This window comes from Gymnoscopelus braueri (assembly GCF_963280865.1).
Source record: "Gymnoscopelus braueri genome assembly, chromosome: 5".
NCBI classification, from domain to species: Eukaryota; Metazoa; Chordata; class Actinopteri; order Myctophiformes; family Myctophidae; genus Gymnoscopelus; species Gymnoscopelus braueri.
This window is the reverse complement of record NC_137606.1, coordinates 15,756,978-15,771,886: the sequence shown is the minus strand read 5'-3', so window position 1 is coordinate 15,771,886 and position 14,909 is coordinate 15,756,978. Positions and strand designations below refer to the sequence as shown.

Genomic DNA, 14,909 nt, shown 5'->3' with positions numbered 1-14,909 from the left:
ATTCCAACTAACTTCTCTCTGGCTTATAAAGCACTTTCACCTGCAATACCACATTGTCCTTATTTGGCACGTGGCGCTATTGAGCCAGTTTGTATGCATGTTATCTTTTGGTTCTGTGTGGAAAAGGTTTTTGCGTTGTAGGTGCTTTGTGCTTTGTAGGTGCTTTGTAGGTATCGCATGTGACGTCACAGGCGGGGACAAATCAGTTGGCCTGTTTTGAGATAAAACCCCAGATATGCTGTGAAAGCCTGAGTGCTCAAACTTGGGTATTTTTGGGGGATAGAAGAGAGGTAGGGGAGACCAAAAACACACCAAAAATAAGGAAAAGTTAAAATTCATTGTGTAGCTCCTTTAACATTTTGTTCAGGCAGTATTAAAAGTCCACTCTGTGTATGCTACTGTATATTTAATATTCTTGCCATATTCATGTAATATTCCTGCTACAGTATATGTAATATTCCTGCTGTATGCATTAATTTCACTTCAACTACCCAATGCAAGAGAAGGCATAGTGTGATGTGAAGAATGGGGGGGAGTGCACATCTCTACCTTTCCCAAATAGCCTGGGCTTATCAGGTACAGCCCATGATGATTCATTGCTGCAGAAAATAAATAGATGAATATTTCAGTGTGTTTTCAGGCTGTTGGCCAACTGGAAAAATTGATCTTATTTTTTTGCAGCATGACTGCAGGTGGGGTACACCAGCTCATGTGGGCATGATGTACACTACCAAATGGAACACTGATAGAAGCACACAAACATATTCTTCCAGCAAGTCAGCAGACTAACTCAGTGTTTGAAGGGTTTGCTGTTACATGATATTTCAAGACAGTATTAGCCAAACGTTCACAAATTAGCCTGTGGTTCAGTTACATTTGGAGTTTTGTTAAAAAGGATATATATATAAAAAATATTAAGGAAACCAATGTTTCAACAAGATAGTCTTCCTCAAGATAGTCTTCCTCAACCCACAGACTTATGTTGAAGGTGGTATCCAGACATGTGGTAATATTCCTTGACTTGCCCCCCTACCCAGACCTGAAACGGTTCTCTGAGGCCCGTAGAACCAGCAAACTGTCCACTTTTGTCAACTTCCCTATGAAAGACCTTGACCTGCGGGAGTTTGCCTCTGTACACAGCAGTAAGTACTGATTTTGCAGTTCCTACGCACACGGTGTGTGACTATTTTATAAATGTAGGAAGCAAGTGAAATGCTGCTGAACCCTCAGATATAAAGTGTAAACTGCTTAATAAATGTTGCTGGGATTTCAGCTGATTTGCATTTGTCTTTTCTGTCCTCTCTCCCAGCAAATGCAGTGTACAACCTATATGCAGTGTCCAACCACTCAGGCACCACCATGGGCGGTCACTACACAGCCTACTGTCGCAACCCTGCCTCAGGAGAATGGTACACTTTCAATGACTCCAGGTAGGTTTGAGCACCTCACCATGGTGGTTCTCAACCTGTGGGCCGTGAGGAAATTGCAAGTGGGCCCCCAAATAATTGGCAAACCACTATGATTAAAAAAATATTTAACATACTTTTTTTTTTATGTTATCTAAGTTGTTTTCTTTCAAACTTTGAAACAATAGTTTTCAGTGATAACAAATCCAATAAATAAAAACTATAAAAAACCATTGATCCAAGCCGAAACACAATCGATTGATTGGCCATTAAAATAAACATGCTCTCAATGCTCTGCACATGGCCCACCCATCTGCCACGACTGCCAGTTAACTTGGTGAGATGGGTGGGCCACGAACACTTCTGAGATTTTCAAGTCGGCCCTGGTCCAGAAAAGGCTGAGAACCACTGATTTACAGTAACTGTTTTTCTTGCATAATACAATGCATATATCGGGATTCATATTGCTTGATTTCTAGAGTGTGTGCAGAGTATCCAATTCTGCCAGTGAAAAGGAAACTGCTGAAATTCGTGTGAAAGTATTCAAATTAAAGAAACCTGGTTTTCATAAATATTCACCCGCTACCAAGTACATCATCACCAAGTACATCATTTCAACGGGGGAATACCAAAGCACAGTATAAGATACTGTATGTGCTTGATGGCATTCCACTCCACTCCATGAGATTTCAGAGAAAACCTCTCTATATGCAAATCTCAGTGAGTTTTCCCTCTTTTTTCCAGTTGATTGATGTCAGTGGAGAAACGAGATACACAGTCAAAATCCTCAGTGTTAATTTATCAATTTGTAACTCATAGTGTCCATTTGGCAGTGGTGGAAAAAGTACTCACAATTTTTACTTAACTCTCTCAGTGCCACGCCCCGAGATATCCCGAGTTTTTCCCGAGTACCCTCCCTGCCAGCACGAGAAATCCCGAGTTTTTACTTTTGACTGTAGTCGCGCTATTCTGTTTATTTTTCATGATCACTTTCGCTTCCTGACTCCTTCAGACTCATTGGGTTCCGGTTTCATGACGCAGATTCCGTTTCCGGTTCTAATTTTTTTCCCGCTGTCATTTTCGGCCAGAATAGGGAAAGTCAAGTTTTTTCACATGGTATAAAAAACGAACGGAGAGGTCCACGTCTACTCTCTTTGGTCTGGGTGACGATCAGTCATCGTAGTCGTGTATCACATCGTAATTTAGCCCGATCAACGATTGTCGAAAATGTCAACATCCGGTTATGACCGGATATGACGTGAGCCTGTTTGGGAGGGGGCGAGTGAGCCAGCGAGGTCATCAATGTGTCGATTTGTTGCTCTCTACTGGTAGAACTGTAATATGGGTTTAAAAACCCAATCAGATATTTTTTTTGAATGAAAAATTAAAAAATTAAAAAATTAAAAAAACCGCAAATTGCTGGCACTGGGGGAGTACTTTATGAAAATACTCTTGGCAGTGAAAGAGTTAAGTATCAATACTGCAATAATAGAAAGTCCGGAATTCAAAATGATCTTGAGTAAAAGTACAAAGGTATTGGCATCAAAATGTACTTAAAGTACCAAAAATAAAAGTACTCATTATGCAGAATATCCCATTTCAAGTTTTCAAATGTATGAACATCTTTTGAAAATAGAAGATCTACAAGCTCACAATGCGTCGCATTGTGAGCTTGTAGATCAGCTATTTGTAGATCAGCTACTTGTAGATCAGCTATTTTCAAATGGCCAAAATGTACAGTATATAGGGCTGAAGTGGTTAATGTATGTTTTGTAATAATAATCCAAATCTATAAAGTAACTAGTAACTAAAGTTTTCAAATAATTGTAGTGAAGTAAAAGTATAATATAGTAGTAAAGTAAAAATACCTCAAATTTGTACTTAAGTACAGTACTTGAGTAAATGTACTTAGTTACTTTCCACCACTGCCATTTGGTTACATTTGTGCACTCTCAGACTTAAATTAACACTGAGGATTTCACCGCGTAGGAAAAGAACGCACAGAAAAAACACTACAGTAGCTCAGTTCAGACGAGGGTCTGCGGCCAACTACATAATTAGTTTGGGGGTCCATGACTTGAAAAAGTTTGAGAATAACTGTGCTACACTGCACTCATGCCCATAACAAACACACCTTTCTCTTTCTCTCCATCTCTCTCTCTGTCTCTGCAGAGTTACGCCAATGTCCTCCAGCCAAGTCCGCAGCAGTGATGCCTATGTGTTGTTCTATGAGTTGGCCTCCTCCTCGCGGATGTGAGCACTTTGGGGGACGGTCAGATGGATGAATGGATGAATGCATGGATGAATGGATGGATGGATGGGTGGAAGAGGGGCCTCATCTGGACATGTATATCACAGACATACCCACATAAAACACACAACAACTTCCACATTATTGGAGACTGTGTTTCCCACAAACCCCCGAGCTGTGTCTCCAAGCCTTCTAAACACTGAGGAAATGAATACTGCAGGACCAGCACTCTGGAAACCAAGCAACCCAACCCCACCTCGTCTCTCTCTCTCTCTCTCTCTCTCTCTCTCTCTCTCTCTCTCTCTCTCCATTTTCCTATCCAGGCAGCCGCTGCCTCCCTCTGGGTGGAAGAGGTGTGTGTGTGTGTATGTGTGTGTGTTTTGTGTGTGCGTGTGTGCTGCGTGTGTTTGTTTACTGTATGTATGTGTGCGAGGCTAACACGGGAGAGTCTCCCCCGGGGCAATAATCCCATCCAACGGACCGTCGTCTAGAAAAGTCCCTCTCTATGCACTGCAAACCTCTCGCCCCAACTGCTCGCCTTCTTCTCATCTTCTCATTCGCCTCAAACATTAAAATGAATTCAAGACTTGTTACAATTTTAGACTTTTTTTTTTTTTGCTTTGGATTTTTTTTTGTTGATTTTTGTACATGTATCACTCCAACACCCACTTTGGACTTTGGGATGAACTGTTTAGAATTGTGCACCCACCGCCCCCCCTTCCCCCTGCTGGACTAACGGAGTATGACAGCAGCAGGAGCACATGGAATGGTTGTCTTTATTGCTACACCGCGCTCACACACCATCAGCCTGCCTATAGCCAGCTCTTCAGCCGGCCCTTCCACACCACTGCATTACAACACTCCTCTGTTTCCCCTATTGACAAGATGGCACCTCACTCTTTCTTTCTCTGTCTGTCTCTCTCTCTCTCTCTCTCTCTCTCTCTCTCTCTCTCTCTCTCTCTCTCTCTCTCTCTCCTGGTCTCCCTCTTGTCTCTCTGCTGACGTGGTCGGGAGGCCGGTGGCACTGTGCGTGTTACATGTTTTGGAGGACGCCCTCTAACTCGTCTGTTATTTAATTTTGTTTTCCCCCGTGTGGCTGCTACTGATGTTTTTAAAGTGCTGTGAATGAATGAATGGACAATCTGGTACTACGGATACGATTAGAATCAGTAATACTGATGAATATTGGCAACAATCCTTGTCCTTAGAACGGGGTCTTTTTCTTCCTCTCTCGTTTCATGCCATTGAACAACACGGAAAGAATGTTTTAAATGACGAAGAAAACACTATATCTGTATATTTTTATATTCTGATGCAATATAGAGAATGTACTATTCAGTGGTGCTGAAAATGACCCATAACTGTTTTCAGTTGGTTAATTTAACAGGTTTGAAGAGAGAAAAGAAATGGTTATTATTTATGCTTATGATAATGTGATGAGAGTCACACTTTTTAACAGTGGCAGTCAAACACGAGTATATATATATACATATGTATATATGAATAAATAAATTCTATAAAGCAGTGGTTTTACTTCCACCTGTGTTGACTGTGTTTTAATTCAGCTGAAGCAAAAGCAATGCAAAGAAATTATGATGGTGAATTCAATTCTATACCGAAGGATTACATAAAATATGACTGACAATGATGTAAAAAGCACACGTGGCTACTTAGTTTCAACTGGGGGGGAGTAAGAAATCATAAAATGTAGGGTTCCGTTTGTTCTAACTGCAGCTAATTTATCATGAATAAAGCCCCACAAGGGAAAATGTTTTAAAATGTTTGTTGTTGTTTTTCCCTTCTAACGGGCAGTATCTATTAGCATGCATTATTAATGCTAGCATGAGTCTGTGACAAGTCTATTCGGAACATGGCTAAAATATTTCCTCTATACCATTTGGGACAAGATAGTAAAGCTTAGAAGACTTAGTACCATCGTTATGATGAGGATTATTGACTGGGAGGTTCACCTCTGTCTCCCGATCCTCGCCTGATAAGAGTTGAGTGGGAAATGTATGCTACCACAATTTATTTTAACGAGCTTCAGCCAGTTACTCAGAAACAACACTATTGTGAAAAATCATTGTCATAAAATGTCCCAAGAGTTTTTTTTTAATGATCAATAGAATGTGTATATTTAACCTTATAGGCTACTGATTACTGTGTAAAAAAAATACTTGGGGAAAGACAAATGAAGAGGCTCTCTAATCATGGGACTAATGTGGCCTATTTCCTTGTGCACTCAATCATGTTCTATATCCATGGCCCATGAATTTCAGCTTCACCTTGCACAACGTTGCGTGATCTGATACCATCAGTACCCAGGAATAGGCCTACTCTCTTTCCCTGCCGGTCTACACCCTGGTTGCAAGGCATGACCCCATCCCAGAGAGTACAGGGAGAAGTAAACTATATATCTTTGATTTCGGGCAGAAACCTCTGATCTCCATATTTTAACTTTTTGTGTTTTTTTGGGTAAATTAATGCCCTACTTGATCATACTGCAGTGTCACACAAAAGCATCATAAGTAGCAGATCTACAAGCTCGCAACGCAGCACGAAGTGACGCGTTTTGAGCTTGTGGATCTGCTACTTTTGAATTTGACAAGTAACAGTTTTGGAGTTTTGGACGATTTATGATCAGTATATCATGTTTTAATATAGTATTCATTAGTCATAGTTCATAGCAGCGTTTTTCAACCTTTTTTTGGGCCAGTGCCCTATCCAATATTCAGGTCCCTTACCACCCCCACCCAATTAAAATGTAAGCTTTATTTTTATTGTGTTGCTTATATAATTTAGATTAATTTCAGATGTTACATTAAACTGGACTGTTAGTGTGTGAATATTACACCATGATACTGACAATGATACTGACATAATCAGTATCATGGTCAGTATCATGACAGTGTCATGGTTAGTATCATGGTCAATATCATAATATAATTATAATAATAATACGTTATATTTATGTAGCACCTTTCTTAACACGTGTTACATAGTGCTTTACACTTGACAATTAACAAAGAAGCAATTGCGCAACAAATTGTGAGGGTTTTACATTAGGTTTTTTTAAAAGAGATTTAAAACAGTTATTTAACTAGCAAGCCTGAGGTCCAATGGCAGGCTGTTCCAGAGTCTAGGGGCCTTGATCGCAAAAGCCCTGTCACCCTTCAAGGTTCAAGGTTCAAGGAGCTTTATTGTCATTCCATTACAGGGCGAAATTTGTTACCCAGGTCCTGGTCATGGCAGAATAAATAAAATACACCAACACAACCAAAACTAAAAACTGTGCAATAACAACAACAGTATAAAAAAGCAGCAAAATTAAAAACATTGTCACAGTGTGTCACAGTTCAGTTCTTAGTGCAGAGTTCTTGGTCACCAACCTGGACTTAGGAACAATTAGAAGAGCCGAGGTCGTAGGACCTCAGGCTATACGGTCAGGAACATAAGGTTTCAGCAAGTAAATTGTGAATAACAGACTTTTACTTGTAACTAGTATTTCTACATTGTGGTATTTGACCTTATGGCTGTTAGTCTTCAAAAGATGCTTTGCAGAGTAAACCACCCTTGGTGGGATTTTAACCAAGGAGCTTGCACATATAGAGAGTGTGTTACTCTTAACACAGTGAGCCACCATGCTCCTTGTTTCATTGCACTTTTCCTTGTGCGTTAAGTGTTGTTAGTCTTCAAAACATGCTTTGTCAGTAAAGAGTAGGCCACCTGTGTCGGGATTTGAACCTAGGATCTTAGGAACATTTAGAGAGCATTTTAACACTGTGAGCCACCATGCTGCTTGGTACAGTTTTCCTTGTGCTTTAAGTGTGATTATGGATGTTAGTCTTCATGTTTGAAGTGGGTGTGTACTGTAGCAAATGCCCCAAACTAAAGGCCACACAATTATTAAGGGGCCAAGCACGTAGTGCTAATGGTCTCTTCTTGAAACTGTACTGTACTTCTTCCGCCACTTTTTGCAGTTCCGGCTTAACCATGTAGTCGTTTTTTACGTAACTCTGCAATATGGTAGAGGGCTATACCAAACGGCGAATACACAAAACTCACAACCATTGGCCAAAGGGTGGCGCTATAGCAATCAATTGAAAAATGCAAACTTTGAACAGGCATAGCTCATGAACCGTTGGATCGACAGCAATAAAACTTCAATACACATATATGCGTCTCCTCATGAGGAACACATGTGTCACTTTGACCTATGACCTTTAGATCTCCCACCATTTTGAATTATATGAAAAACTGTTAAAATCAAGCTACTACTTGGATTTTTGAGCAATGTGCATGAAATGTTCCAAACATGAACTTTGGACCAATATCTAAAGAAAAGGTTGGGTTTTAGATTTTGAGTTAAAAAATGAAGCTTTTATGAGAAAATAACACATACATGCAGAGTCATATTTTTTATGGAACTTTGGAGTATGGTAGAGGGTCATTCCAAATATCACTGAAAACAATCTTACTCCAATTGGCCAAATGGGGGTGCTATAGCAATCGTAACAGGCAAGTCATGCCTCGTTTGGCCTAAAGCCATGCAACTTGCTTACACTTATGCCTTGACTCATGAGGAACACATCTGTCTCTTTGACCAGTAAGCTCCGCCCTTAGATTTTCCACCATTTTGAGCAGTTTGAAAAACACTTAAACCCGTTTTTCTCCCGGGATTTTTGAGCAATTTATTATCTAAAGTCCCTGCTGAGGAGAACTATGTGAAAAAATGAAGCCTCCATGAGCCAATGAATATTGTTGAGGGCATGGCATCATAAAATAAAAATAAAATAAATACTCTTCCTGGGCTCTTTTCTCTCCAATATCAGTCTGTGGTTCCAATGGCTCAGTCGGTAACGTGTATTCCTGTCAGTACGAAGGACCCTGGCTCAAACCCTGACTCATCCAGTTCAAATGTGATTGGCTGAACAAAACTCATGACTTTATTAATTACAGTATGTGCACTTAAATAAAGACAAGATGAAATGGCATTTTGACAGTATTTGTTTTAAATGTTGTATGTTGTACGTATGTTCTAGTGAAACAGGGGAATGGCGCATGACAGAAGGAAAAACATTATGCTTTTCAACAAATTTAAACAGGACTGTTCCTAGTTGAATGGGTAGAAAGGACGCCGCGGAAACCTAATTAGAATACTAGGATCTGTCCATGTTGTAGAGATGAAGTGAAACATTTGGCAAACTTTTGTCTTGATGACTGCATTTTAAACAAACATTTGGTAGCTGCATAGGTTCCTTTTCTCTCTTCATAGTTTGGGTGTAGCAGTAGGTCACAAGGTCCTCGGGTCGAGTCTTGCCTTATGCAGGCTTCATATAAATTAAAACATGACCGTATTAAATAATGCACACTTATTAAAGATTTTGGGTATTTATTTTCAATGTATGACGTATTTCCTTGTGAAAATAGCCGATCTACAAGCTCACAACTTTTCGGATAGCAACGCGTTGTGAGCTTGTAGATCGGCTATTTTCACTAGTTTTGGTTCCGAGGAGACATCACATTTTTCTATTGGTAAATGGTTTGTGAACCACTGATAGCGTAGTTAGTGGAAAAGGGGCTTGGTTCATGACAGAAGGCGAGAGTTTATGCTCATCAACAGACACCATGATGGTGGCTAGAGTTTTAGTTCAATAGGTAGTGCAGCGGCCTGTGAGTCCGGAGGTCAAGGGTTTGATTCCTGGCCATGGGTTGAGGTGTCCATGAGTGGGGTTCTTAATTGCTCCCCTGATTGCTAAATATGACCACCTCAGCTGGGTCAAGCTGAAAAGTAGTTTCCCCTGTTGGAATAATTTAAGGTCTATATTGTTATTATTATTATTATAAACAGTACCATGACCTCCAATATTGACCTTTGAAAACAAAATGCCGGCGATATGTAGCTTATTTTATATTTTAGGTTTACAGCAGGGGTCATCAACATGTCCGTACATGGACAAACATGTCCGTGACAAGACGTCCGTGGCACTCTTTTTTTATTTTTTATTTTTAAAGAAAGATATTGCCTACTGTATACTTTTTCATTATAATGAAATATATTCTAAAATATACAATTGAATCTTAAAAAATGTGTTCCAATAATTTTGGTGACTCATAAAGTGTCGGGATGACATGCTCATTAATATGTTGCAAGAGATTTGTGGTATTGTATGTTGTGATGCAATCATGTACGGGACATGATTGCATCATGTGAGGACGACAAGATTCCTTGAAAATATCAAAACATCCGTTCAATCCTTTGTGGGGTACTAGTATTAAGACATGGATTAATGGAGTGTATGGGGCGTGTCAGACAATGAAACAATTAAAGTCAACGGTATGTGAGTGACCACAGTGAAAAAGAAAAGAGCAAAAATAGATGTCATATCATCTGTTGAGAAAGAGCACCAAGGCAAAGGAGGGCAGAACTAGTCAAGTAAAGCTTATGTACATCAGTTGAGAGAAAGTGTTTCAAAGTGTCCAATACCAATAACAACCATAATAGCACTCCACAATCATAATCCATGGAAACCCTTGATCCACTTCCTCCTCACCTCTGATCAAAGTTATTTGCACCTTTGCATCACATTATTGTGACAGTGCATTCCTTTCAATCCTGTCATGCCCTTTAATCACTCATAGTCATTATGTACTGTACATAACTATCTGTTTTGACTCTCAAGTCTTTTTCCATTGTTAGCACACCTTAGACTTTCTCATCAACATACAGTACCTGTTCCACAACTCTTTAAAGTTGACAAACAAGAAACTAGTTTAGCTGGTAGAACTTAATCTCTTCCTGTCCCCAAGTATGGCCCTTTTGCTCCTGTAATGTAAGATGGAAGCACTGTCTGTACTGATAAGACCCAATTATTGAAATCCCCAAAATGGAAGGTGGACCATGAACATTTTTGCCAGTCTCAGGACTGCCACCTGCCAGTATACAGTGGAGAACTTCCTGCCACCTGCCAGTATACAGTGGATAACTTCCTGCCACCTGCCAGTATACAGTGGATAACTTTCCAGTCTCCAGGTTTTCTATAATATAGCTAATCACTTTAACCGTGACATCCCAATTTTGGGCATGTCATTATAGACTAAAAAGAAAAGACAATTGCTGATCTACAAGCTCACAACATGCTGTGATGTGTTGGGAGCTTGTAGATCGGCTTTCCCCCCCAAATAAGTTAAATTTTGATTTAATAAGTGGCTTGTTTTAAAATGTGTAGTGCAGTGGAATAGAGTAGACACTATGGCACATCAAGAAGCCATTAGTATACATTTATGGCTAGGCCTATGTGGTTCTGGTAATATTACTGATCACTTGTTTTCTATATGTCCGTGGCAAAATAACATATTGATGGAAATGTCCATCACAAGCTTGCATGGTGATGACCCCTGGTTTAAAGTTAACTTCTTACAGTGGCAGAAGGGCACCCCTGACATCCACTGTCGGAATATGAAGCCGACTAACCACATATGGTCGCTATGGTGACAAAATTTGAAAGATGAAGTAAAATAAGTTGCAAACTTTTGTCATGATAACAGAATTTGTGACACGAGGTTGTACTTCCATAAAACAATGTGATGTGCCTATTTCTAGTAAATAAACCAATGAATAGTACAGAATACAAAACAAATTTATAACAGTTTTATTTTGTTTGCCTTGAGTACAGTCACACAACTAATACAGTGCCACTGAATTACTATGCCAGTCACATATCTAGAGGAAGTAGATGGGAATAGCCTCTCTGCGAGTCAGCATTATATCATTTGTAATCCCAACTTGTTTGTTCACTTGGTTTCATTATTGACATTCTGTTGCTTCCTAAGAATTTTCCCTTGTGAACTTTGGAACTGTGATTATGAAGCTATGGCATGACCATGCTGAGTTATTCAAATGACTGTGAAAGCGTGAGTTAAAGGGAGGAGGTTAGCCAAGCTTTGAATCAAGTAGGGACAGAATTGAAAAGAGGTCTCTATATTAGAGATGGTCAAAACAAGGCATTGACCCATATAAAGACTGTGGATTTTCTGGAAAATTAGATCATTACTTCTCAGCTGAATTAAATGGCAGCTTACAGTCCAGCCTACTTTGGTAAGTTACTGAGATGTAAACTAATGTATGTATGGATTTGTATGTGTTTACACTTACAGTACTTTCTGTCTGTATATATGGCTGTGCCTGTATTGTACTGTATATTATGTGTACGGTACATATGTTTTGGGTCCAGACGCAGGCTTGTCCAAGGTGGTGATTTTGTTACTGGGTGAGAGACAGAGTGGGAAGAGCTCTGCAGGAAACACCATCCTGGGCAGGAGAGCGTTCCAGATTTCTACAGAGACTGTTCACAGCTCCAAGGAGACAGGCTGGATCTGTGGGAAGCAGGTGGATATTAAAAAACAACATACAGGGTGAATAGCAGATATACATTGCGATGCGTTGTGATGTGGTATTACTGCTATTTTCACTATTATTTTTTTTGGAAATGTCTGGAAAATATGAATTTTCGGGGGAACATGTCTACATTTCAATACAGCAATGCAATGATATTATAAAGAAAATGTACTTTGTAATTTTTTACTTTTAAATAGTTACAGGTATTTTTAACAACAAGTACTCAAGTATTTAACTCAAGTACAAATTTGACAGAGAAACTTTCACTTTTTGTTGAGTAATATTTGACCAGGAGTATCTATACTTTGACTCGAGGACTGGGGTTGAGTACTTTGTCCACCACTGGTGAATATGAATGTTTGTATTTTTGTCTTTTGACTGTGACTAACACTGATGAAAGCAGGTAGCAGTGGTTGACACGCCAGGTTGGTCGTCCAGGCATGCCACCCCACACAGAACCGCCAGGGAGATGTGCAGAGGAATGGCTCTCTGCCAACCAGAGCTACATGCCATTCTGCTGGTGGTTCCCACCTCATCCCAGTTCAGCCAGGGCGAGTGGGAGACCATGGAAGCCCACCTGAGGCTGCTTGAGACAACCATCTGGCAAAGAGCCATGATCCTCTTCACCCACGGAGATAAGTTAGGTAATTAATTAAATTAAATCAAATGAAATTGTAAAACGTAATGTATAATCATTACATCGTTCAACAATTGTGATTGTTATACTACTACTACTACTACTACTACTACTACTACTACTACTACTACTACTACTACTACTACTACTACTAGTAATAATAATAATAATAATAATAATAATAATAATAATGATAATTCCCATGGTTTTTAGCTTGCTGCAAGGCTGTAGAACCTATGCGGAGCTAGCAGAACAGAGCCAGGGTAGGGTTTTATTCACTCACAGAGATGGGTAGTAGCTGAACCATGAACTGCTCTAGAGGTGAGATTAGAGTTTTGATACATATCAATATGGGAGTAAACAGGAATCCAGGGAAGATTTGAAAGTAGAGTATGCATACATATTCTTTTGTTTTTAAATAAACTATATTAGATAAACATGTCATGCTTTATCATGCAATTAAGCTCTTTAAAACAACTGATTTGACAGGACACCTTCCTATAGAAATGCATATAAAAAGTCAGGGAAGGATGCTGCAGTGGCTTCTGGAGAGATGTGGCAATAGGTACCATGTCATGAGCAGCCAGGACACAGCCTCGGGGCGTCAGGTGCAGGTGATGTTACAGAAGATAGAGAAGATGGTGGAGGCCAACATGCGACCCACTGAGGTGCAGCAAAGGATGTACACCTTGTTGAGAGAGGAGTTGAGGAGGAAGACAGAGAGGAGGTGGCAGGGAGGCAGAGAGGACGCAGACATGGCAGTGATGCATGATGGGATACCGAGGCAGGTGCGGATGGCCTCGCGACCAACAGTTCTGCCTAGAGGTAAGTTCTGTAGCCACCATGCATGAGTCAAAACCTGGTAAAAAAATGTATATGTATGATTATTCATGTACAGTATGATGTGAACTACTTTAAGGCAGTTTCATATATACCACTGCTATAATATAGTTACAGTAAGACATGGCTGTGGTCAATGGTATCAAACAAGTATGGAACAGAATAGTCACCACCAGTGTTAGCATTCATTAAAAGATTGTTTGTGACCCTGATGAGCAGTACTCAGAACGTGTACACTACTGTACACGTTGTTGATGTCTCTACTGAAACTTTACAAATACTCAATCATGGCTACCAGAAGTTGTAATGGGACAGTAATTTCCAGAATTGTTTTAATGAATAGCTATTTATAAATGGGCCTGGAATTGTTAAAAATGTGTCAACACCAGGTTTTATAAGAAGAGGCTGTACACAAACAAACAGAAACAAACAGAGAGCTCAGGACATGCTATACTTTCAAGAGAAAGCTAGTTTGTTTTTTACTTTTTATAAAGTGTGTCCAGTTACAATTGATTTGAAAGCCATTGCTGTGTTTTATTATAGGCTTCCTGACAGGGCCACCTACTATGAGAGCTGGCCTAGGTCTCATCCTACTGGGAAGGAGAAGATCTGGCAAGAGTTCAGCAGGCAACCTCATCCTGGACAGAGAGGCGTTTCACACTGGCACAAAGACTGTCCAGTGTGCTGTGGCTGACGGGAACGTGTCACGGTGGACTATGACAGTGGTGGACACCCCTGGATGGAGTTTGTTTGGTCTGGCCCAGCCAGAACAAGTCCAGCTGGAGATTGGACGAAGCCCTTCCCTCTGTCCACCAGGAAGTAAACTGGCATTCATATTGGCTATCCCTGTGGACTCTTTCAAAGAGAGGGACAGGAGAGCAGTGGAGAAGTACCTGGGTGTCTTGGGTGATGGAGTTTGGAGGAGCACCGTGGTGCTGTTCACCTATGGAGGCGAGCTGAGAGGAAGGAACATTGAGAAATACATCGAGCAGACAGGAGAGGCCCTGCACTGGGTGTTGGACAGATGTGGCTACAGGCATCTTGTTTTAAACCAGTGCACAACAGACAAGACTGAGGTTGTTCAACTGCTGGAGATAGTGGAGCAAATGAATGGATAATGAACTATATACGTCATGAAACAAAACTAAAATAAATTAAATTATTATTGTTTATTCAAAATGGTTGTATTATATTACAAATATTAGGCTACTTATTTGTTGAGAAATACTGTTTAGCAAGGCCAGTGAGAAGCTAAATGGGAATAATTATTGTTTCATCATCAATAAAATCGTTTTTCCATGTTTAATACATTCTTTATAATAAAATTATAAGTGGCACACACAACCTTAGTTATGGTCACCATTCGTGCAGCTTCTA

General features: G+C 40.0%; 2 protein-coding genes across 6 annotated transcripts in view; both read left to right on the top strand.

Moving 5' to 3' along the window:
- Positions 1–5,414, top strand: part of usp2a (ubiquitin specific peptidase 2a) — a 60,059-nt gene extending 54,645 nt beyond the window's left edge. For all 5 annotated transcript variants that reach the window (XM_080428599.1, XM_080428600.1, XM_080428598.1 and 2 more), the window contains 3 exons: positions 1,038–1,142; positions 1,310–1,430; positions 3,579–5,414. In XM_080428599.1, coding sequence (XP_080284725.1) covers positions 1,038–1,142; positions 1,310–1,430; positions 3,579–3,663 — 311 coding nt within the window. In that variant the 3' untranslated portion in view covers positions 3,664–5,414. The remainder of the gene's footprint in view (positions 1–1,037; positions 1,143–1,309; positions 1,431–3,578) is intronic.
- Positions 5,415–13,222: 7,808 nt separating this feature from the next.
- Positions 13,223–14,650, top strand: LOC308085778 (GTPase IMAP family member 4-like; the record flags this gene model as incomplete). Its single annotated transcript, XM_080429088.1, has 2 exons — positions 13,223–13,517; positions 14,076–14,650. The coding sequence occupies 2 exons, from the start codon at positions 13,223–13,225 to the stop codon at positions 14,648–14,650; spliced, it is 870 nt and encodes a 289-aa protein (XP_080285214.1).
- Between the last annotated feature and the right edge of the window lie 259 nt (positions 14,651–14,909).